The 24060-nt window shown below is 43.5% G+C and overlaps 1 protein-coding gene across 2 annotated transcripts; it reads right to left on the bottom strand.

The window, feature by feature from the left end:
• Positions 1-547: 547 nt before the first annotated feature.
• Positions 548-6296, bottom strand: LOC137375443 (cysteinyl leukotriene receptor 1-like). Of its 2 annotated transcripts, XM_068042674.1 has the most exons (4): positions 6100-6296; positions 5572-5779; positions 3938-3988; positions 548-2882 (listed from the first exon to the last, which is right to left on the bottom strand). In XM_068042674.1, exon 4 carries the CDS (start codon positions 2870-2872, stop codon positions 1733-1735), a length of 1140 nt encoding a protein of 379 aa, XP_067898775.1. In that variant the 5' UTR covers positions 2873-2882; positions 3938-3988; positions 5572-5779; positions 6100-6296; the 3' UTR covers positions 548-1732. The 2 variants fall into 2 exon arrangements, with proteins under 2 accessions (XP_067898775.1, XP_067898774.1); XM_068042673.1 differs by lacking the exon at positions 3938-3988 and having other exon boundaries at positions 6100-6290.
• Between the last annotated feature and the right edge of the window lie 17764 nt (positions 6297-24060).

The raw sequence follows: 24060 nt of genomic DNA on the forward strand, positions 1-24060 counted from the left end.
GTATATTCTATGTAAAAAACAAAAATCTGATCTACTTGTGTTGCTACACCCTGGAACGCCCTCAAACTATCCACCCTGCCATCTTTGTCCCTCCCTCGAGAAGCCTCCTACCTTTCAATTATGTCTTTAGCAGTCCCTGATCTTTCTACTTATACTTCTTTTCTCTTCTTGTCAGTGTGGTGTATGTTATTTAGCTCAGTAATATCAAATTAGAAAGGAGTGCGGAGCTGCAAAGGAATGTGTGTGCAGGGGCGGGAGTAATGAAGTTGTACTTCAGCAGCTGTGCATAACAGATGATACCGAATTGTCAGCCTGTTTCACACCCCTCCTGTGTGGTGGAACACCTAAATCAAAGTTCATCCCCTGTGGTCTGTGTCCAGAAACTATTTTTATTGCATAACTTTCAAGCAGTCACTCAAACATTCAGAAATAAAAGCTGAAAGTTCTGGAAATACTCAGCATCCTTGGAGAGAGAAACAGAGTTAACTTTTCAGGTCTATGACCTTTCTGATAAAACTATATAATAAATTACACAAGGAAGCAACAATATTTTAGATGTCACATTTATAAAACAAATACATGACACTTTCATATTACAGGAACAATTAGAAAAAAGTGCATCAATCTTTTTAAATTGACAATATATTTAAATAATTGAGTAATGATCTGTGTCACAATTATACAAAATAATACTTTTTCAGTTACATTTGTAGCATTTCAGAAAAAAGGCACTGATTGGACATCGTACATCATTAATTGGTGCATACTGCTGATAGGGCAACAGTGTTTAATTCTGTGACAGAATGACATGTTTTCATTTTGTTTGTTCCTCTCTGTGGTGTAGGCCTGACTAATGTTTTTGGGGTCTGGGCTCCTTTTGCTCTGCTTGTCATTTCTCCTCCGTCCTTAGTCCTCACATCATTTAGACAATGATTCATTCTTCATTTGTAACTTATTCACCCCCCCAATGTCTGGCAATGACTTGTGGATGGTAGCACTTTTGCATAGCAATACGTAGAATTACATTGATATTATAGCACAGAAACAGGCCATTCAGCCCAACAGGTCTATGCTGACATTTATAGTCCATGTTCACCTTCTTCCACCCAACTGCTAGTGGCAATCAGCAGCATCACCACAGACAGGGTATTCAACCTTGGAACTCCTGGCCTTGTATAGCTTATAACAAAAGCACATAGTGAGTTTTCCTCATAACACAGTTGAAAAAATTCTTTAAAAGGTCAACAAAGGTATTTGATTAAATATCTTTGGAGCGCTGAAACATGAGAATGACCAGACAGGTAAGAGAAAAGTATTTATGTGTTAGTCTTTTTTACATTTCAAAGCATTTTAACGTATCCGATTAAGGAGTTACCTTGGTCTTCCTTCTTTGTAAAGCCACACCCTACCACGGCCTCTGCTTATGTGGCTGTACGACCAATAGAACATGGCAGTCCATTCAAATTCTCCTCCTCCCCCTCACCTCACACGTCTTGACACCTCTGTTTGACGGTACAGGCAAGATTGGTCTGTGGGCATCTGGGGAATTGTGGAAAAATCCAAATTCTCTCAATTGTCGCCATCATGCTACACTGCTGGTTTCTGCTAAAAACACTTTTTACAAGATCTTTGTCAGCCTTGATTGCCCTGCCCAAAAACAAAATTCTCTCCTAATCTAACTAGAATGATGGAGAATGTTGAGAAGTTACTGCGAACTGTTTTGCTTGGTGTTCTATACATTTTCTGCTTCACTTGACACATTATGGTCTCCCATATCTCCTCCATCGATTAAAGTTTGGCTTGCCTTTATTTGTGCTGTGGATGACAGCTCCAGTTCCCTGCCCTGCTGAACAAAAGACACACTAACGAAAAGCTTGCTACTGGAAGAGCTATACATGGTACTGGCTTCCTTTTTCTTCAGCCAAGCTTTAACAAATGTCCTAAATCCTTGCCCCACAAAAATGTAAAGCAGGGGATCGAAACAACTGTTAGCCACAGCCAGGCACAATGTAGCCACAACAGACTTACGCAGGATGTTTTCAAGGTCACAGTTATTGTGATGGTGCACCAGGAAATGCAAGTGCACTGTTCTTTGCACATGATAGGGAAGAAAGCAGACAAAAAACACCCCCAGAACTAACATGATCATGGCAATGTCCCTTTTGACTCGCTTTGACTCCCAACTGACTCCCATTAAGTGCTTTATTATCAGAGAGTAACAGATGAGAATGATTGTGAAAGGGACGAGGAATCCAATGGCCAGTGCAAAGTAGTTCATTTTTGCGATGCGACTCCAGGAAATCACGTGCACAGGCTCAAAGCATTTGATTTTGCCGTTGAAGTCCTGGCTTCCTGTTCTGAGGAAGGGTGCTGCTGTCACGCATACAAATATCCAGACGCTGACGCATGTTATTATGCATCGCCGGAAAGTGAACACTCTTTGATGCCTTGCATGGTGCGCAATGGACAAGTAGCGAGATATGCTCAAACAAGTCAGAAAAAAAATGCTACAGTACATGCTGACATAGAAAATGTAGGTGGAGATCCGGCACAGAAAATCTCTGAATGGCCAGTCACCATTTCTAAGATAATAGACAATCCGCAAGGGAAGGCTGAGGACAAAGAGGAGGTCAGCGACAGCCAGATTCATTAGGTAGACAGTGGTGGCATTCTTCCTCTTAGCGATGCGGTAGAACACGAACAGAGCCAATATGTTTGACAGCAGGCCAACTGCAAACACAATGCTATACATGGTGGAGTAGACCAAGTATTTATACTCATCATTTACAGGGCAGAGAGATCCATTTGATGCATTCATGGACAATGTGCTGGGGATGGTAGAACTCTCGTGAGGGACAGCGGTGGTCGGCATCTTCTTGTTTCTGTTGGAAACAGCATCAGATATTTTATTAGTCACCAGTAATATATGTGCCAGTCATGCTTCAGTCTCTGAGTCAGAAGGTTGTGGGTTCAAGCTCCAATCTAAAGACATGAGCACCTGATCCAAGCCAACACTCCCAGTACAGTATACAGGCCCCATCTGCTCTCTCAGGTGGATGTAAAAGATCCCACAGCACTATGTCAAAAGAAGAGCAGGGGAGATCTCCCCTCTGTCCCAGCTAATATTTATCCCACAATCAATGTTGCTAAAACAGATTATTTGGCATTATCACATTGCTGTTTGTGGGAGCTTGCTGTGTGCAAACTGCCTGCTCTGTTTCCCACATTACAACAGTGACCACACTTCAAAAGTACTTCATTAGATGTAAAGCACTTTAGGATGTCCTGTAAGATGTTATGGAAATGTAATTTCTTAATTTCTTTACTTTATGTTAAATGAGAAAGAAAGATTTGTGTTTACATAATGCATGTTCACAGCTCTCAGACATATCAATTAATTACTTTTATTTAAAGAAACAAGTTGCACAGAGCATGGTGAGGAAGGTTAATCCTGGGAAATGGAATCAATCCCACTTCAGGCACTCAGTATCAACATCAAACAGGGTCAAGTAAAGTAAAACCAGATATAGCATAAAGCCCTCTCGACTCTGTAGTAACATCGCACTTTATCTCTCACCCAAGAACATGCACCCCCTACCTCCTCACGTATTTTTTTCCCAATTCCTCACCTTGTGGCCTCACTGAGTGAATTGGTGCATAATTACAATTTTGTATCATAGGTCCAAGACAACCCGTTGAAACTATCCCAACTCTTGGCAGCTCTTATATCTGACAGAGAGGAGACTTTCATCTCATTAGTCTGGAATGGAGCAGAACCCAAATCTCAGAGATCCAATACACTGTATCACCCAGTTCCCAGATGAAGGAAGTGTTCAGCTGGTTTCTCTTGTTAATTGTCTATTAACAGTGTTTAATAATATGTAGGTGAAGGGCATTAATTGGGGTTTCACTTGAGCACATATAAAGAGATACTTACTGAAATTGTGGTGTAGTTGAGCTAGGTGGTGAAAGCTTGTAATGTTTCACTCTGTAAGTAAATGTAACACCGAGTAAAGAATAGCTCTTGTACTATCCTTCAACAACTGGGTTTGCGGATTAGAACAACTCTAACAGTTGTAGTGACTGAAGCAGTCATCACACATTCATGTTCTCTCAGCTTCCAAGCACTTTAGTTCAAAGTGCAATGTTAAATGGTGGCAAAGTGTTGAACACGCCAATGGTTCCAGTAACTGGTCAGAAGCTTAGGTAAGGTGAAGAGAGGCAACCCTGTTAAACACGCAGCTGGTTAAATTTTAGTGCCGATAAGGGGAGATATTGACAGACAGAATCCCTTTTTTTCATTTGCTCATGGGATGTGAGCATCCCTGGCTAGGCCAGAATTTATTGTCCATCCCTTGATCCACCTTTTTGATCCTCTGCAGTCCATTTGTTGCAGGTACATTCACAGTGCTGCCAGGGCGGGAGTTCCAGGATTTTTACCCCATGACGATGCAGGGAAGGCGATATATTTCCAAGTTAGTATGGTGTGCAACTTGGACGGGAATTTGGAGATGTTCCTATGCACCTGCTGCCCTTGTCTTTCTGGGTGGTAGAGGTCACAGATTTAGTAGGAGCTGATGCTTTTAACACATTCTTTACCAGGACCTTGAGATTGTGAAACTTCCTACTTCACTCGGTCTTCGCTTTCTCCCCCAGCCAACAGGTTCCGCTGGAGCCAAGGTTGGCATCATCTAACCATGGACATCTTGATGCACCTCCTCTGCTCTCCCTCCTACTCTCTTCAGTCTTTTCACTGCAGCTTTTGGCCAGTTAACCAGCTTTCCAGATGTAAAATGGTTGTCGTCGTCGCAACAATGCGATCTAACAGCTGGGAGAGCTGGTGTCAGAGCTGGGTCAATATTAAGAAGCGCACAAAGCCATTTGTATGGAAACCGCTGTTCTGCTTATTAATTGTGATGTTGAAAATAAGTGGGATGCCACAGCTGATAATGGCATGCCACACGATACATGTTAAGTCATTCGTTACTCATATCGCGATTTCAAAACAAATGTTAAGCTGTCTAGTAGGAAAGAATATGACAAAATACAGGCTTCTGGAACATTCCAGAAAGGTGAGGAACATTGAATTTCAGAAACAAAGACAAGTTCACTTGAGTTCGACCTGAGAAGCTGTTTCCAATGATGGGAGGCTCAGTTGCCAAAGGATACAGATTTCAGCTAATTGACAAAAGAGCCAGAAGGGAGATGAGCAGATATATTTGTTTTTACAAGGTGAATTATAATGATCTAGAATGCACTGCCTTAAAGGGTGGCAGAAGCAGATTCAATTCTAACTTTCGAAAGGGAATTGGAAAGGTAAATTTTGCAGGAATATGTGGAAACAGCAGGAGAAGTGGGACTATACGGAAGATCTTTCAAAGAACCAGCCCAGGCACGATGGGCCAAATGTCCTGCTTCGATCCTGTGAGAGTCGTTGATTCTAAAATCCATGTCAGCGTCCAGCTTCCAACGATCAATAATACAAGTTAATCAGCAATCCTTTTCGAGTTCAAAAGAGCAGCCTACTTAACATTATGGTATATTCAACACAGGGTAAAAGCCAACACTCACGTTTCAGGTTATCTCGAAGTGAATAGATATGTTGGACAGCTGCTCGCTGACGTCTATCCTCCTGCTTGAAATCAATTACAGCTCTACTTCCACCCCAGGACTTCTTGCACTGCTATTTATCTGAGTAATAGCAGTGTGGTCAACAGTGCAGTCTCCACCCACACACAGCAACAGTTACCAGGGTACACCATATCAGGAGTGCCATATGCTGCAGAGAAGTAAAGAAAAGCTAGTGAATTGTCAAAACCACGCAGACACATGTACAAATTTCACAGCCCCATGCCTGAAGCACAAACTGATCAGTGTCCAGAGCTAACTAGACAGCTAATTTTCTCTTTAAAAGTTAAGTTATTCCTTCATTGCAGTGAGTATCTTGCAGGCTTTTCCTTAGAATCCACACATCATGAAAAAGAAAGCTGCTTGATTTTGACTAAAATATACCAGCAAAATAAAAAGGGGGCAGGTTCCAGACAAATAAGACAGTCAGTAAACAAGATTTCACAACAGCTGCAGAGGAACAATACTTACACATTTCCATTTTACAGTCTTTTAAGTTTGGTTGTATTCTTTTTGCCCTAATAAGGAAGGTTAGCTGTCAACAAATCTTACTGCATTCCTGTGAATAGTTCAAGTTCTGCTTTTTAATTTCCCTGCAGCTTTCTTCCTCTTCCCCTTTTTAAATCTAGACCTTGAATACATGGTGCCGGGAAATGGGGCACCGTTAGCATGTTCTTGGCAATGTTAGCTCTGGCTGTGGTTTGTGGGTTGAAGTCCCACTCCATGAAGTTTGAGCAAACCAATTCTGGTTGGTCCCCCAATCCAATATTAAGAGAGTGCTGTGCTGTCAGAGGTGACATCTTTCAGATAGTATATTAAACTGTGAGGGCCTGCTTGATGTACAAGATCCCATGGCTCTATCTCAAAAAAGGGTAGGGGAAAGCAATATCACTAAAAAGCAGACTGTGTGCTCATTACCATACTACTGTTTATGGGACCTTGCTATATGCAAATTGCCAGCCACATTTCCTACACTACAACAATGACTGCACTTCAAAAGTACTGTTTTGGCTGTAAAGTGCTTTGGCACATCCTGAGGTTGAGAAAGGCGCTATATAAATGCGAGTTTTTCTCCAAATGCAGTTGTATGTAACTCCTCTATGGTGTTAACCCATTTATTTTAAACAATTTAGCCCTTCTGTATGAATAGGAATGAGAGGACTTTCAGATAAGTGCATTAACTGCGTATCCCTTGAAATACATTTGAAGTTCCTGGTCTAATTAAGACAGCATAAATTGGAACTGCTCAGTACTTACCCATATGTCAGTGCAGCAGAGCAGGAAGGCTCAGGTTCAGGGTTGTAAAGGGTGAGGTTTAGGGTAAATGTAAGGGAATATCAAAATCTGGGATGGGTTGCCAGGCAACGGCAGTTGAGACTAGTGTACTGGGCACTGCAATGATCCAGCTATGATACTGCAGCGAGAAGGCAAGGTACAGGTACGTAGAAGTAGTAGCAATAGTGATGATCTGCCCAAGGCCCTTTGCTCACTTTTCCATGCCTCATGATCCTGTGCTTTCCTCTTCAGTTGTTTGAAAGAGCTTCACATTTTTAACATGGAAGGTTGAGATTAAAAATGCTGAATACATCTCCTTGATCAGAACTAATCTTGTCAATTTTATTTATTAAATTTATTCAAATCAAATCAAATTTCTTAACTGTTCTGCCAGCAAAATTCATTTAAATCCATGCAAGACTTAGGTGAGACTTCATCCTCTCAGGTAGATGCAAAAGATACCGCAGTACTATTTGAATAAAAGCAGGGGAGCTCTTCCCAGTATCCTGTCCTAGATTTATCTCTCAACCAATACCTTAGAAAAGATGTTCTGGCTATTTATCTCACTGCTGTTTGTGGGAGCTTGCTGTGCACAAATTGGTTGCTGCTATTCTTACTACAAAAGTGACTACACTTCACAGGTACTTCCACTGGTTGTAAATTGCGTAGGAACATTTTGAGGTTTTGAAAGGCTCTTTATAAATGCCAATTCTTTCATACATAGAATTGAATCATAGGGCTGAATTCTATAAACCCCCTGCCAAAATTGGCAGCGGGCGAAAAACATCGTGTGGGCCGCATGCCAAACAGCTGGCATGAGTCCAAGTATGGCAGCTCGTTTAAATAGCTGGGCAGGCCGTCCGCCCCCCTACCCCGCCCCTGCCACATACCCCCAATCACGCGGAGGGGGCAGGCTGTCCATCCCCGGCAATGGCGTCAGTTGCCTCTGTGCAGGCGCTGGCGCCATCTTTAAAGTGTAGTCAGTCCTACCGGGAAATTTAAATATTACAAAATGGAATTGAAATAAATAATAACATCTCTTTTGCCCCTCTCCCACCACCCCCCCCACTCACCTTTACCATCTGACCTTCCCCCCCCTCCAACTGTACAAACTTTCAACTTCAACCCTTCCCACCATCCCCTACACCCATGAGGTTGATTTGACCTCATTTCCCCTCATCCCTGCACTGATAAACAAATCTCCCCTCCCCCACAAGTGCACTGCCTCATTTACCCAGACGGGGATCTGAAGGCAAGGCAGTGCTGGCCGCTGGGCTGACGAATGTGGCGGGAGTTCAGGAGGATTAATTAATTAAGGTTCATTAATTCAATTATTTTAATTTATTTATATATTTAGATTGTGGTCCCGTCACCGAGCGGCAGGGGTCCGCCACAAGGCCTTGCCGCCTCCAGTAATATCAGGCCGAGCCGTGCCGGCGTCAAGGTCCATGGCGGGCCTCATCTAGGGCCATCTTCAGGCCACCCCCGCCACCCCCGCCACAGATCCTGACGTCAAAGGCTCCTTAAAATGCAGCCCATAGAATCATCGAATGGTTACAACACAGAAGGAGGCCATTTGGCAACTCACCTAGTCCAACACTCCACCCTTTCCCATAGCTCTGCAAATTTTTTCTCTTCAGGTGTTTACCCAATTCCCTTTTCAAAGCCATGATTGAATCTGCCTCCACCACACGCTCAGGCAGTGCATTCCAGATCCTAACCACTCACTGTGTAAAATAACTTTTCCTCATGTCATTGCCATTCTTTTGCCATTCACCTTATATCAGTGTCCTCTAGTTCACGGCCCTTCTGTCAGTGGAAATAGTTTCTTCCTATCTACTCTGTCTAGACCCCTCATGATTTTGAACACTCTTATCAAATCTCCTCTCAATCTGCTCTGCTCTAAGAACAATCCCAGATTCTCCAATCTATTCACGTAACTGAAATCCCTCACCCTTGGAACCATTCTCATAAATCTTTTCTGCACCCTCTCCAAAGCCTTCACCTCCTCCCCAAAGTGCAGCACCCAGAAATTTTCCATAATTTTTCAGAAAGTTTGTAATTCTTCAGTCTTTTTACCTATTGATTTTGTGCAGGCAATTCTCTGCATGATATATTGCTAATGATAAAATCTGTTAATTATAGGCTGAATGTCCAACAGTTTTTCTTCACAGAATATCTACGTCAGTTGCTTGACATGTATGACTGGGATCTCAGATACCACTTCCTGATGATGAAATTTTACAAAGTTACAGCTATCTTGCTGTGTCACATTTCTGAGCAATGAAAATGTTTCAAAATATTTCATTGCTGTCCTACTTTTCTGATGAGGAACAGGATATTGGGAAACTAATAACTATGGTTCAACACCCTCATATATATGTCAACATATCTTAAAAGTATTGAAACAATGCAGTGCAATTATTGCACTGTGACCAATCTGATTTGACTGCTTTCTCCCAATATGATTTGGATCCCTCCCATTCTTTGTCACTTCCTCTCCTACCGAGGCACTGATTCATAAAGCTGGTGTAAATGGGTTAAATATCCAAAGAAAATGTTATTAAAAAAAGACATGAGGTTTAAAAAGGAGTGCTGGCCCTTTCCAGTAAGCAATTGAGAAATGCAAGAAGGTTTTGCTGACAGGAAGCAGCTCTAAAACTATAACAGTAGCTGGGATGGATACCATGACAAGTGATTATAGCTGTGTCTCTAGGAACATTCGGGCAAGCCAAAAAAAGTCAATAAATGAGGTTAGCCAGACATTCCTTCCCCTTGGACACTGATTTAAAGTGATTGGCAAAAGAACCTGAGACAACATAAGGAAAATCTTTTTTATGCAGTGATTGTTTAGGTTCTGGAATGCGTTACCTGAGAGTGTGGTGGAGGCAGATTTAATTGAAGCTTTCAAAAGGGGACAGGTAGCAGCTGCTAGAAACAGAGTGTGGCAGAGTGGTTGTACTCTTGTCTCTGAATCAGAAGTTTGTGGGTTTGAGTCTTGAGGTCATGATCTCTGTTAGTAATTCCAGTATGTTGTAATGAGGGAGGTGCCATGATTTTGATGAGATGCTAAAGTGAGGCTCTCTACAGGTGGGCATAAAAAAAATCCTATGGCCTTATTCTGAAGGAAAGCAGGAGCGTTCTCCCTAGTGACCTGCCCAATGTTTATCCCTCAACCAACATCATCAATAACAGATTGTCCAGTCATTACCTTGCCGCTTGTGGAATCCTGCTGTGCATAAATTGGCTACCATGTTTCCCACATTACAACAGTGACAGCATTTCATAAATACTTCATTGGCTCTAAGTACTTTGGAATGTCCTGAGATTGTGAAAGGTGCTGTATAAAGGCAAGGCTCTCTCTTTTAATCTAGTAGGATTTTCCAGTCGCAGTTGATTGACAGGCCTACCTAATGATTGATGGATCTACCATATCGGTCTGGAGCAGGGCCTCTCTTGTTCAGAGCATGTATCGGGAAATCAAGCACAATCCCCGTCATTTGACTCGACAGAAAATTCATGGGGGACATGTAGGTGATTTCGGAATACACAGCCTAGCAAGTGACTCTCCATGTCAGTAGCAGGCCTTGGGAATCTCAGGCCTGATACATAGGCATCTTGGACACACGTGCTCCAGCCAGTTTTGGAAAGGTCTAAAAGGTGATGTAAGGACCCATGGTGAGAGATTTCTTTACAGAGGGCTTCAGGGGGACATTAACACCCCAAAGCAATCTTGATTTTTGACATTTAATTCATAAAAATCAATTCTGGGGATGTGAGTGTGGCTGGCAAGGTGGGCATTTATTGCGAATTCCTAGATTCTCCTTAAGAAGGTGGTGATGGACCTTATTCGTGAACTTCTGCAGTCGGTGTGCTGGATGTATTCCCATGTCAGGATGGTGTGTGACTTGGAGGGCAACTTTGAGGTGATGGTGTTCCCATGCAACTGCTGCCCTGGTCCTTCTCGGATAATTATACATTTTAATTATGTTAATTTTGGGGAGGCAGCGGGGGAAGCTGACACCTCAACTCCACATCAACTTCAACAAGTTAATCAGCACTGTTACATAGATTAACAACTTAAATTCAACTGGAGCCTCTGCCATCTGCCAGAATGGACAACAACTGCCAGTTGATTATAGAAAATGGCAGATTATAATAATTTCTTGCTCTACTCTCAATTGAATAGATTTCTGGAGGCTTCATCATATGACCTCCTGACACTAATCACCCCAACCCCCACTCTCCCGCCATTGGGCACCCAACACATCCATCCACACGCCGTCCCATATTCCAACAGCCAATTGGAAGCAAAAAGACTCTAAAATATTTGATTGGATGATTCTTGACTGTCAGTCAACCAGCTCCTTTCTCCAACTCCAATATTTTTCTAACGAACAAACAGAAGTGTTTGAAGAAAATAAAAACATGCAATTTTTAAAAATTCCCCAGTGATTTTTTTCCCCTGGGTTTTGCTTGCAGTAATGCCCAAAAGATGAATCTTTAATTCCTGAAGAGTCCAGGTAAATCCTGGGTTGCTGGTGAGGGGAAGAGAGGGGGGAGGTTGGCAACTATGTAACTGGGAAATAGGCCAGAATTTTCTGCTTTATTTTAATAAGAGACTTAAACGCTGGCGGTGTGGAATTTCCTCTGCAGCAGTGTGGATGGGGATGTCCTTCAGTTCCTCTGCTGGCACCAAGCTCCCCTGTGCATCCACCTGACACTCCGCTAATGCCCAGCAGCTCCCAGCTGCCAGCAGTAGGGGTAAAGGCTGAAAGCAGCATGTGCTCATCTCTGCTGATTCTGTCAGCAGTATCTGCTGTAATCAGCTTTGAAAGCTGCCAACATGAACATCAACAACAGACAGACTCAGGTTTAAACATACACCTATGTCAGTGGAGTGATTCCCAAATCCTGCACTCCCAAGAGATTCTGGGTACCGGACCTCAGGGAAGATATATCAGGTACAGCACAGATTCACCAGATGGGAGACGGGTTAAGTGGAAAGAAAAGCTCAGCTATGATGTTGAAGAGAAAGAATTGAATGAATCAAAAGTTCTCATAGTGCCCTGAAAGCTATTGTGAATTCTGCCTCTGACCTCTCCCAGCGCTGACTGCAAAATAATAACTTATGTTGAATGCCAATTCTACTAAGTATTCCTATAGCTTCAAGCTTAAGGCTACGGTATACACTCATCAGAAGTCGATGGGAGCTGGGATTTTCCCTGTTCAATTCACAGTAACGCTACAAGCCAATGTCTAATGGGCAAGGTGCTCCTTACTGGATGTGCAGAGGATGTGCTCTGTCAGCTATGTGACTCCTAACTCTAGCTTTGTAGACACTTGAGGCTCCCCAAACTTTGACTCTTGCCAACCTTCACATGAAACATCTGGACTTAGGTGTTTGAGCTGTCACTGCAGTACAGAGAGAGACAGAGAGAGATCAAGAGCACAAGGAACAGATATAAATAGAGAAAGAGAGGGAGAGAGAGAAAGAAGGAGGGACAGAGAGAGACATAGAGGGGGAGGGGGGAGGGATAGCGAGAGAGAGAGACAGAGATGGTGAAAGAGGGAGACAGAAAGAGAGGCACTGAGAGTGAGAGAGGCCAACAGAGAAAGACAGAGACAGAGAGAGGAAGATAGAGAGAGAGAGAGAAGACAGCAAGAGAGACAGAGAACGAGAAAGAAAGAATGAAGTAGAGAGAGGGTGACAGAGAGGAAGAATGAGAAAGAGAGACAGAGAGGGAGAGAAAGAAAAGAACAAAGGAAGAGTGTTATCTAATTTTGTTATCTGTAACTTAATTAATTTCCTGATTTATTTCAGCCAATTTGCCAGAAATTCCTAAGTGACTTAATAAATGTACTTTTGTTCATGCAAGACTTAACCAATTAAGGCAAAAAACAAGACTATTTGTATGGTAAATTTTAGAAAGTTTATTAAAGGAAAGAGGTATACTTAATAAAGTTAGGACAATGACTTGTACAGCTTCAGCCAGTTTGCACAGTCTGTTGAAGTGTAGGGCAGGATTCACTTTCTCAAGGCTCCGTCGCGGACTTGAACCGACTTGAAATTGACACTTGAATCTTGGCAAGAGAATCTTCAGAATTTTGCTGGCAATGAACCCTTATGGAGCCCTGGTTTTTAACCCCTGGTTAACCATCACACCACCTCAGTGTCAGACTATTGTTAATTTAATAATTGGCTCTAGCTGTTGCTAGGTAAATTTGATTGGTTCTGAATCATGTTTTTCTCGAGTGGCCACCTGACCTAAGTATCTCAGACAGGAATACAATGGAGATGCTTCACACTGTCTCTTAATCTGATTTTGAACAGCTTATCTATTCACTAAGCCAGACTCTGCAAGGCCATGTTGTACTATCCCAGTGTTGCACAGTCTTAGCTGAAACTGCACTTTCTCACACAGACAAATAAACGTACAGTAATTAAACTTAAACTTTAAATGACAAGCCACTCTTTCTAATACGATTATTGATTCATTACTTATAACTCAATCAAGGTTCATTACTGCTTCATGACTGGTTACTACTTAGTAGTTAATACAAGATATAAAATGGCTTCTTTAGTCACATGTTAGTATTAAAATGGCTTCCTTGACCTACAGTGGATTAAAATCAAACTGCCCAGGCTTACCTACAAGAGACAGAGAGACAAAGAGAGAGAGCAAGAAATAAAGAGTGCCCAGCATATTGGGTAAGGAGATGCTTCAGTTTTTATTTGCTATAAGATTCTCAAACATGGCCGAAGGGTTTCTGGAACTACCAGATGCCTGACGGACCAAATCAAAATTTAATTTTGTCAACTGTTTTATCTACATTTTATATTATGTACACAACAACCTCATTATAAACACACTTTGTAAAAACAAATGCTCTGTTAACACTCATGAGACAGCTTTCTGCACAACATTTGCTTTCAGCTAGTTTGCCAGATGGCCTCCTATCTATCTGTACATTCATGGCAACAGATGTTGTGTGTTAAGTCCTTTATAAGTAAGAAATATCAATGCTTTTCATACGACACTAATTATAGCCCAAGCTTGTCATTTTATCAGAACCCACTGTGCAAAGGCTAAAAGCACTGACACCTGATGAACACCCAATGTATTCTTAGTGGAGATCTTAACCTGCCGAAAACACGGGGGCCCAAAAATTCAGGACCACCCATTTGGGGATGGGAGCAGGGGATGGTGGGGAAGGGTGGCATCGTGATGGACAGGGTGCAAGGTGAATACCCTGCACCAAAATGGAGATGCCCAAGGCTCCCGGTTTTGGGCCTCGGCCCTGGTTATAAAAGCATTACAGTGCCCCTCAGTTTCAGGATCCAGGGTAGGATAGGGCCTAGCACCAGGATAGACGAAGCCAGTGGGGAGTGAGGGGTAGGGGAAGTGGAGAATAAGGTACAATGGCAGTCGGTAGGGGGACAGTGAGGGAGGTAAATTATTCTTTGGTGCTATGGATCTCGAGGTCTATTTCTCTGAGGGCTGCCTCCTCAGGGTAGCTCAATCTTAGAGAGAGGACTATAAACATGACCCTTAACTGCATATACAAAACTTTCAGGCATGGGTAAAGGAGGCCTCATGCTGTTCCCCAATTTAGCTGCTGATGCACATGCTTCCTGCCTGCCATCTTAAGGACTTAGTAGGCCTGACAAACAGGCCTAAAGTCTGGGCATGCATTTCTTACCTTTGTTAAAATAGCAGATAGGAGAATGGCTGACAGTGATGCTAGGCTGTCACCCATCGGTACTAAGGAATAATTTGAAGCCCTGAAACCTTTAGTCGCCATTTCTAGCATGAAATTAACATTTCTAGCTGTAACTCATTGCTGGACTGTTGGATATTAAATTGCTGTCAAACGACATAAATTATGATTTGTAAACGAATCACAATGCTGATCACTTGTTGACCAGCACTCAGTGCAAAGCAGCTCTAAATTCACAGCCACAGCACAGTAATTTATTTTTGTGCTGATGTGAGACGAGTTAGCGAGTGAGTCATTTGCTTTCGGATACATTTTGCAACCGCTTCCTGTCTTTTTGGTGACACAAATTCTGAGTATTTACATTTTCAAAAATTCTAGATTGACAGTAATCTCTCAAAGCTTCTGATATTAGTCTGCAGCAAGTGAACCAAACTCCCTGCACTGTGAATCAAGGTCAGTTTGCTCAAGCATAAGAACACAGGGAAAGGGTGGACAGAGAAAAAGCAGCTAGCCCATCCTGACTGATTCATTCTGCCAGGTTACAACCTGCTATATATGTTATATATTGTTATACTATCTGTGAAATGTTAGGAACTAATTAGCTAGGAACTAGTTGTTATGTGTAAGCGTTAAGTAAGTTCTTAATGCCAAAGGGATCAAGGGATATGGGGAGAAAGCAGGAACAGGGTACTGAATTAGACAATCAGCCATGATCTTTTTTGAATGACGGAGGTTGAGGGGGGACCTGATTGAGGTGTACAAAATCATGAGAGGTATAGACAGGGTGGATAGCAAGAAGCTTTTTCCCAGAGTGGGGGATTCAATTACTAGGGGTCACGAGTTCAAAGTGAGAGGGGAAAAGTCTAGGGGGGATATGCGTGGAAAGTTCTTTACGCAGAGGGTGGTGGGTGCCTGGAGCGCGTTGCCAGCGGAGGTGGTAGACGCGGGCACGATAGCGTCTTTTAAAATGTATCTAGACAGATACATGAATGGGCAGGAAGCAAAGAGATACAGACCCTTAAAAAATAGGCGACAGGTTTAGATAGAGGATCTGAATCGGCGCAGGCTTGGAGGGCCGAAGGGCCTGTTCCTGTGCTGTAATTTTCTTTGTTCTTTGTTCTTTGTTTGAATGGCAGAGCAGGCCCGAAGGACTGAAAGGCCTACTCCTGCTCCTATTTTCTATGTTTCTATGTTCCAGTGAGCGGGGAGGCGGAGGGGGGGCACATTCATGGCTGAACTGGGGAGTCATGTTACATGTAACACAAGAACAGTTGAATCAGGTTCTATAGCACGGAGCATGATGCCGTAATAAACCAGACTGACTCCAGCCTTTTCCAAATTTAAAGTGTGATTCTTTCCAACATCTGGGAACCAGAAACAACATAAAGATGGAACATGGTGGCAGTGAGTGTCTGTGAGTAAACCTAGAACATTTTTAAAAGCATTAGGTTGAAAAAAGTCACCCAAATTAGTGCCAGAGAGAGAGAAAGAAAAATTGAGTGACTCGTGCGAAAACTCTAAAAAAAAATGAAATGTCATTCGGGGCAGGAATGAATGCACAGCAACAGCCCATCATGAATTGGGAAGCTGATGACGTCGTAGGGGTATTTGAGAAGTTTAAACAAAAGTGCAATTTGTTTCCTAAAAGGCACCAGTGAAGTGGAGATGGTCAGCTATATCCTTCTGTGGGCTGGAGATAAGGGATTAAATTTATTTAACAGCTGGGACCTAAGCGAAGAGGACAGCAGAAACCCAGAAAATTTTTTTTGAAAGATTCAGCACCTATCTCCAGCCAAAATCAAATTATTGGATATACCGAAATGAATTTCAAGGCCTCAGACAGGAACTATATGAGCCCATTGACAATTTTGTAGCAAGATTGAAAAATGCAGCCAGAAAATGTAAATTTAAGGACACAGATGAACGACTGATAGATCAGCTCATTTAGGATTCTGCATATCCTGAAGTACAGAAAGCTCTACACAGACAGGCCAAGCTCACAATATCGCAGGTTGTAAACACTGCCAGAGCACATGAAGTCACGAGCAGACAGATGAAGACTCTAACCTCCTAAATGGCGAGCCTTTAGTTAAGCCAAGAGATAGGCAGCAGGGTTGATGCAGTGAACTTCACAGCTGCACTGCAGAGTCATGTTATATGTAACACGAGAACCAGTTAAATCAGGTTCTTGTAATAAACAAGACTGACTCCAGCCTTCTCTAAGTTTTAAGTGTGATTCTTTCCAACATCTGGAAACCAGAAACAACATAAAGATGGAACACAACCCATGTTATGGAAAATAAGGAGAAACACTTTCCTCTGGGTGGGAAGAATCCAGAACCAGGGGGCGTGACTTTAAAATTAGAGATGGGGCGTTCAGGGAGTGGTGTCAGGAGGCGCTTCTTCACACAAAAAATAGTGGATATCTGGAACTCTGTCCCCCAGATATGCTGTTAAGGCTGAGCGTCATTTGAAAATTTCAAAACTGAGATTGATAGATTTTTGTTTGGCAGGAGTATTAAGGGATGAGGAACTAAGGCACATAGATGGATTTTTTTTATTCTTTCATGGGCTGTGGGCATCACTGGCAAGGCCAGCATTTGTTGCCCATCCCTAATTGCCCTTGACAACTGAATGGCTTGCTAGGCCATTTCAGAGGGCAGTTAAGAGTCAACCACATTGCTGTGGGTCTGGAGTCACATGTAGGCCAGATCAGGTAAGGACAGCAGATTGCATTCGCTAAAGGACATTAGTGAACCAGGTGGGTTTTTAACAACAATTGATGATAGTCTTATAGCACCATTACTAATACTAGCTTTTGAATTGCAGATTTTTTAAAAGTTAATTAATTGAATTTAAATTCCACTTGCTACTGTGGTGGGATTTGAACCGTTGTCCCCAGGGCATTAGCCTGGGCCTCTGGATTACTTGGTCAGTAACATTACCACTATGCCACCCCCTCCCAAACCAAATTTCTTGAATGTCTCAAGTGGCTGAATGGCCCACTCCTGCTCCTAACTACAGTGAACACGCCTCCTCCCCTCCACAATATCTCCCCTCCCCCACCACCCCCATCCCCACAAACTACCCTCCAATCAGCAGCCATGGGAGAGGCAAGAAAAGCCTTGGGTCAATTCAGAAACAAAATAATTCTGTGAAATTCCTCTCTGAAGGCAACCAAAGACAAGTTCCAGGCCATAACAATGATCATTAAGGTACATATGCCCAGCATTCCACTTGGCTTCACTGGGCAATGAAGGTTTTGGTGCTACAGGAGCCAGTTAAAGAAAAAAATGGCGAGCGGTCTGTTCTTGATGAGTTTTGGAATGGCCTGCTGTGATTGTCATGTTTGGAGGCTGATCGCTCCGGTGTCCCATGCCTGCACTGGTGGTGTGCAGAGTGGGCAGATCATTACACCAGGCAGCGTGTAACGCTGATTTGACACCTAACCTATCATTTTTGGATATCACCTTTCCTGTAAAAACACACTCTCTTAAACATGTACAGCTGAGCAACTGCATGAGGGAGTCCCAACAACACTACTCAAAAACATCCCCAGTCAACTTTCTGGAGAGGTTCCTTTGACCTTTGTTACAAAAGCGCTTCTGTTTTTGTTCAAAATATTTTTGAGGAATTTATCGTCAAACTGAAGAAATGTTGGACCAGTTTTTTTTTCAAGAGGATCATCAAGAGGACACTGAAAGAACTAGTTTGGCAGCAACGTTTACTGGTTGTCACATGATTCAAGTTAAAAATCGAACAGAAACCCTGGTAACTTGGAAAGATGTGTGCAGAGAAGTGGCCATTGTGTGCCCCTAGACAGGACAAGCCTGCTGATGAAGTGTCACAGAGGAAGAGACCTGATTCTTGCTGCACGTTTAAAGAGTGAAGCCTGCAGAAGTAGAAGAGAATTCCCAAGGAAGGAGAGAAGACCACAACCCAGATAAACTTTCCAGCACCTCTCTAAAAGACCCGGAGAAGTCCACTGTGTCAACTCATCTTGTCTCCTGTCTTTGAAGGAAAGCCTGCTAAATTAATTCTCAATGTTGCCTGACAAGAACTGTTCTAAAAGATCCCTGTGATCTGTCTACATGTACCCGGAGGCTAGAATGTATGCCAGTTTTGGAACACAACATATGTCATCTGCTGTTTTCTTCAAGAATGAGCAAGTATTCAGCCCAAGCGCTCTTTTGTCTGCAACAGAGCTCTGAACAAAAATCCCCTTTATTTTTCCGGTTAACTGCTGCATGTGTGTGCCCAGCTTGCTCTGTCATTCAAACAGATCATGGCTGATCATCCACCTCTACACCATTTTTCCTCATTATCCCCATATCCCTTGATGTCATTAGTTTTAAGAAGTGCAGGCTAGTTTTAACTGATGCGAGCCTTGCATGAACCTTGGTCCCCTGCTGAACGTTGCAGCCACTCAGCAGCATGTTTAGTGCTGGGCTGCACGCCACAAACATCGAAATGTGATGCCTACATCACTTCAATCGGGCATGGGTAATCATGGATCGTGAACCCTACGCCTGTTAATGGGATTTATTGAATTTTTAGCTCAGGATCTTTCTAAAAACCAGGTTGAAATTGTCTGCAATTTTAGAGCATTCAAAGAAAATGTGCTGTTTTTAGTTGGGAAAATTATCATGAGATCCAGAAGATGCCTCCTCCCACCATCCCACACAGAATCTTTCAAGCCCAGCTTGGCTGCACTGAGGTTACAATTCAGTTAGTGCTAAGCCCAGATAGTGTGAGCTGACTCACAAGTCTGCAGTGCAGGGTTGGAGTGCGACCGGACCCTGGAGTTATACTGTCAGATCTGTGTCACTGCAATGCGGCACTGGGTTTTGTGGCGCTGGGCCGAAAAGATGAGGGGGAGCCTCGCCTTGGCCTCTCCGACCCCCCCGCCCCCCCAACATGAAATTACGTTGTTCCGGCACTTAAGTGACTGGTGCTGGGATCACAGCCCCTTTAATGATGGGGATCCCACCTCCAAGAGCAGACAATTAATCGCAGGGCTGGCAACTCAACTGTATCGGCAGCACCTCTGGGAGCGGTGTCCACTGCTGGTACGACCGAAGCTTTGGACCCAGACCCAGCACTGGAGACCCGGACCCCAGAGAAGTGAGGCAGGGTCGCCAAGGCCAGTCTAGAAGGCTCTGGCGAGGGGCATGGAAGAGTAAGCAGTAAGTGCAGGCAGTGGGGTGTCCAGGCAGGTGGTGTTTTTCATGGCAGGGATTCTCCGTGGGCCATAGATTGCTCACGGAGAAGGGACGGCATTGCCCCCCAAGCCCACAGGGAGGGCACCTTGTATTACTGAGTGACCGCCTCATGTGGCAGAGGCGCCCCCCCCCCCCCCCCGCTCCCCCCCACCGCCTGCTGCTGGTTAAATCCCAGTGGCAGGGCAAAGAGGCCCTTAATTGGCCATTTATAGGCCATTTAAGGGCCTCAATTGGCCTCTGGGCAGGAAGGCCATCGTTGGCCAATCCCGCCTCCGACAAAATCACTTGGTGATGGAGAGGAGACGAGCCCTACGCCCCCTGCCTCCTGTCATAATTCTATGGGTTTACCCCCCCACCCCCACCTCCAACCCCATCTCATGGGGGCCTATAAAATCCAGCCAGTGGGAACTGCTGAGCAGCAGCATAATTTCATTCTTAAACATCCACCTGGGACTCGCGAGGTGCGACATCCATCTGCCTCCGGCCCCAAATGAAACATTTATCTCTTTCATCATCGAGTCATAGAGAGATACAGCACCGAAACAGGCCCTTCGGCCCACCGAGTCCGTGCCGACCATCAACCACCCAGAATCTTTTGAACTGCTTATTGGAACTGCCTCGTTGTGGTGATCAGAAAAATAGAAATATTATACAGGGGGCTTAAACCATTCCTGATGGCTGCTTCATTTCATTGATAGGTAAAACAGCTAAAGAATGATTGTAAATTGTGCTTAGCAAAGATTGTGGACAGGTGCAAGATCTCCTAAATCAGGTAGGTATCTCTACATTTCAAATTGACTTCATTAAACAATTCCACTGAGCACTGGGGGTGTCATTCAAAGAACGATGTCTCCTAAGATACAGTTATGACTGTTTTCTTCTAAGCAGAAAAACAAGTTCAATTTATCCATGAAAATGTCATTTCAGTACTCCTCAAACTTTCCGAAGGAAATCAGCTCCCCTCTTTTATGGAATTCATCCAGCATAAAAGGACCAGATGGAATTTTGTTTTGCAGAAATAATTTTTGTGACTCAGTTCAATCGACAGTGAAAACAGTTCCATAGAACTACTCCCCACCCACCAAACTCTCAAATCTTCAAATGTGCGACAAAATAGCTGAGACGTGTACTCTGTTATGAGTTGCAATGTTCGTTGTTATTCTGCTACTTTCCAGTTCATTCCAAGCAGATTCTGCTTCTCCGTAACACTACAGTAATGACATAACCACAGAGTCAGGTCCCAATCTGAGCTGTGGAAGATAGAAGAGAGGAATGAGCAACAACTCATAAATCATGATGTTATAAAAAATAGATTGCATTGAACAATCAACTTGCTGCCTATCTTTCTTTATTCATTCATGGGTTGTGGGTCTCACTGGCAAGGTCAGCATTTGTTTCCCATCCTAAATGCCCTTGAGAAGGTGGTGGTCGGAAACCATCTCGCCACGACCAGTCGCATCTTTCCCTCCCTTCCCCTGTCAGCATTCCGAAGGGATCGTTCCCTCTGTGACACCCTGGTCCACTCCTCCATTACCCCCACTACCTCGTCCCCATCCCAGGGCACCTTCCCCTGCAATCGCAGGAGGTGTAATACCTGCCCATTTACCTCCTCTCTCCTCATTATCCCAGGCCCCAAACACTCCTTTCAGGTGAAGCAGCGATTTACTTGTACTTCTTTCAATGTAGTATACTGTATTCACTGCTCACAGTGTGGTCTCCTCTACATTGGGGAGACCAAGCGCAGACTGGGTGACCGCTTTGCGGAACATCTCCGCTCAGTCTGCAAGCAGGACCCTGAGCTTCCGGTTGCTTGCCATTTCAACACTCCCCCCTGCTCTCATGCTCACATCTCTGTCCTGGGATTGCTGCAGTGTTCCAGTGAACATCAACGCAAGCTTGAGGAACAACATCTCATCTACCGATTAGGCACACTACAGCCTGCCGGACTGAACATTGAGTTCAATCATTTCAGAGCATGACAGCCCCCCATTTTACTTTCATTTTTAGTTATTTTTTCTTCCTTTTTTTTTACATTCTTTTTTACAATCCTTTTTTTTGCATTTATTTCATTTCATCTTAGTTTGTTCAGTTTGCTTACCCACTGTCTTTTTTCAGGTTTGCACTTGCTGATGTTCAATATTCAGTATATTCACACCTAATCTGTACCAATGCTTTGTCTTTCAACACACCATTAACATATTGTTTGCCTTTGCTCCGTGACCTTTTGGTCAGCTATGTGACCTGGTCCAATCTAGACCTCCTTTGTTATCTCTTGCCCCACCCCCACCTCACTTGCTTATAACCTGTGACTTTGCTAATATTTGTCAGTTCCGATGAAGGGTCATTGACCCGAAACGTTAACTCTGCTTCTCTTTCCACAGATGCTGCCAGACCTGCTGAGTGGTTCCAGCATTTCTTGTTTTTATTTCGAACTGCTACAGTCTGTGTGGTGTAATTACACCCACATTCCTGTTAGGTAGGTAGTTCTAGGATTTTGACCCAGTGATGATGTAAGAACATCAATGTGATTCCAAGTCAGGATGGTGTGTGACTTGGAGGGGAACTTTTAGGTGGTGGTGTTCCAAGCATCTGCTGCCCTTGTTCTTCTAGATGATACAGGTCACGGGTTTAGAAGGTGCTGTCAAAGTATCCTTGGTAAGTTGCTGCAGTGCATCTTGTAGATGGTGCAGACTGCAGACGCAGGGTGTCGGTGGTGGATGTAATACCAATCTAGCGGGCTACTTTATCCTGGATGGTGTCGAGCTTCTTGAGTGTTGTTGGAACTGCACCCATCCAGGCAAGTAGAGAGTATTCCATCACACTCCTGATTTGTGCCTTGCAGATGGTGGACAAGATTTGGGGAGTCAGAAGGTGGGTTACTCGCTGCAGAATTCCTACCCTCTGACCTGCACTCGTAGCCACAGTATTTATGTGGCTGGTCCAGTTAGGTTTCTGGTCAGTGGTGACCCCAGGATGTTGATGGTGGGTGATTCAGTGATGGTAATCCTGTAATCCAGATCTTTACCTGTTAAATTGTTTTTTTCTCTGTTAATACCTTCTTTAAATGTTTTATGCAAAGGCCTCAATCTCTCCAAAAACACTAGATCTTGATTGAAGTTTTGCTTCAGAATTGTGATGATGTGAGCTGAATTGGGATTGTGCAGTCTGAGCATGTGCAGCATATCTAGTTTCCGAGGATATGTCAATACCGTTCAGTCAGTTGTACTGGCACATTTTTTTACAGCTTCTTCAACATTCTGCGAAGGAACTTTTCTTCATATCATATTGAAAATAATACAATGCAAAACTGGGCATCCATGAGGCGCTGTGGACCATCAGCAGCAGCAGAATTGTACACAAACACAATCTGTAACCTCATAGCCTGGCATATCCCCCACTCTACCATTACAATCAAGCCAGGAGACCAACCCTGGTTCAATGAAGAGTGCAGGAGGGCATGCCAGGAGCAGCACCAGGCATACCTCAAAATGAGGTGTCAACCTGGTGAAGCTACAACATAGGACTACTTGCATGCCAAACTGCGTAAGCAGCATGCGATAGACAGAGCTAAGCGATCCCATAACCAACGGATCAGATCTAAGCTCTGCAGTCCTGCCACATCCAGCCGTGAATGGTAGTGGACAAGCTGTTCCAGTACAGAAAATTGCCCAGGTATGTCCTGTACACAAAAAGCAGGACAAGTCCAACCCGGCCAATTACTGCCCCATCAGCCTACTCTTTTTTTTTGAACAACGGTAGCAGTGAGAGTGCGAGCCAGGGGGCAGCTGGGAAGGTAAATTTCAGTATAAAGTACTTACCTAGCGATTCGGCAGCTTCTTTTTGAACAGCGGTAGCAGTGAGAGTGCGAGCCAGGGGGCAGCTGGGAAGGTAAGTTTCAGTCTAAAGTATTTACCTAGCGATTCGGCAGCTTCGGCAGGGTGGGAAAAAAAACTGAAAAAGTGACGTCACAGGAAAGCTGTGACTTGATTGGCTGGTAGGGAATCTATACCGAATTTGAAAATAAAACTGATAAAAATTGATTAAAACACTAATTAACTAATTAATAAGTAGAGTAACTAAACCAGAGGGAGGAGATTACTGTATTTAGACAGCATTTAATATTTATTGTAGAAAGCTAGCACTAGGGACCACATAGTTAAGTGTATCATAATTTAGTAAGGATTTAATAAGTATTTATTTATTTTATATTAAT

The sequence above is a fragment of the Heterodontus francisci genome, chromosome 11 (genome assembly GCF_036365525.1).
Source record: "Heterodontus francisci isolate sHetFra1 chromosome 11, sHetFra1.hap1, whole genome shotgun sequence".
NCBI classification, from domain to species: domain Eukaryota; kingdom Metazoa; phylum Chordata; class Chondrichthyes; order Heterodontiformes; family Heterodontidae; genus Heterodontus; species Heterodontus francisci.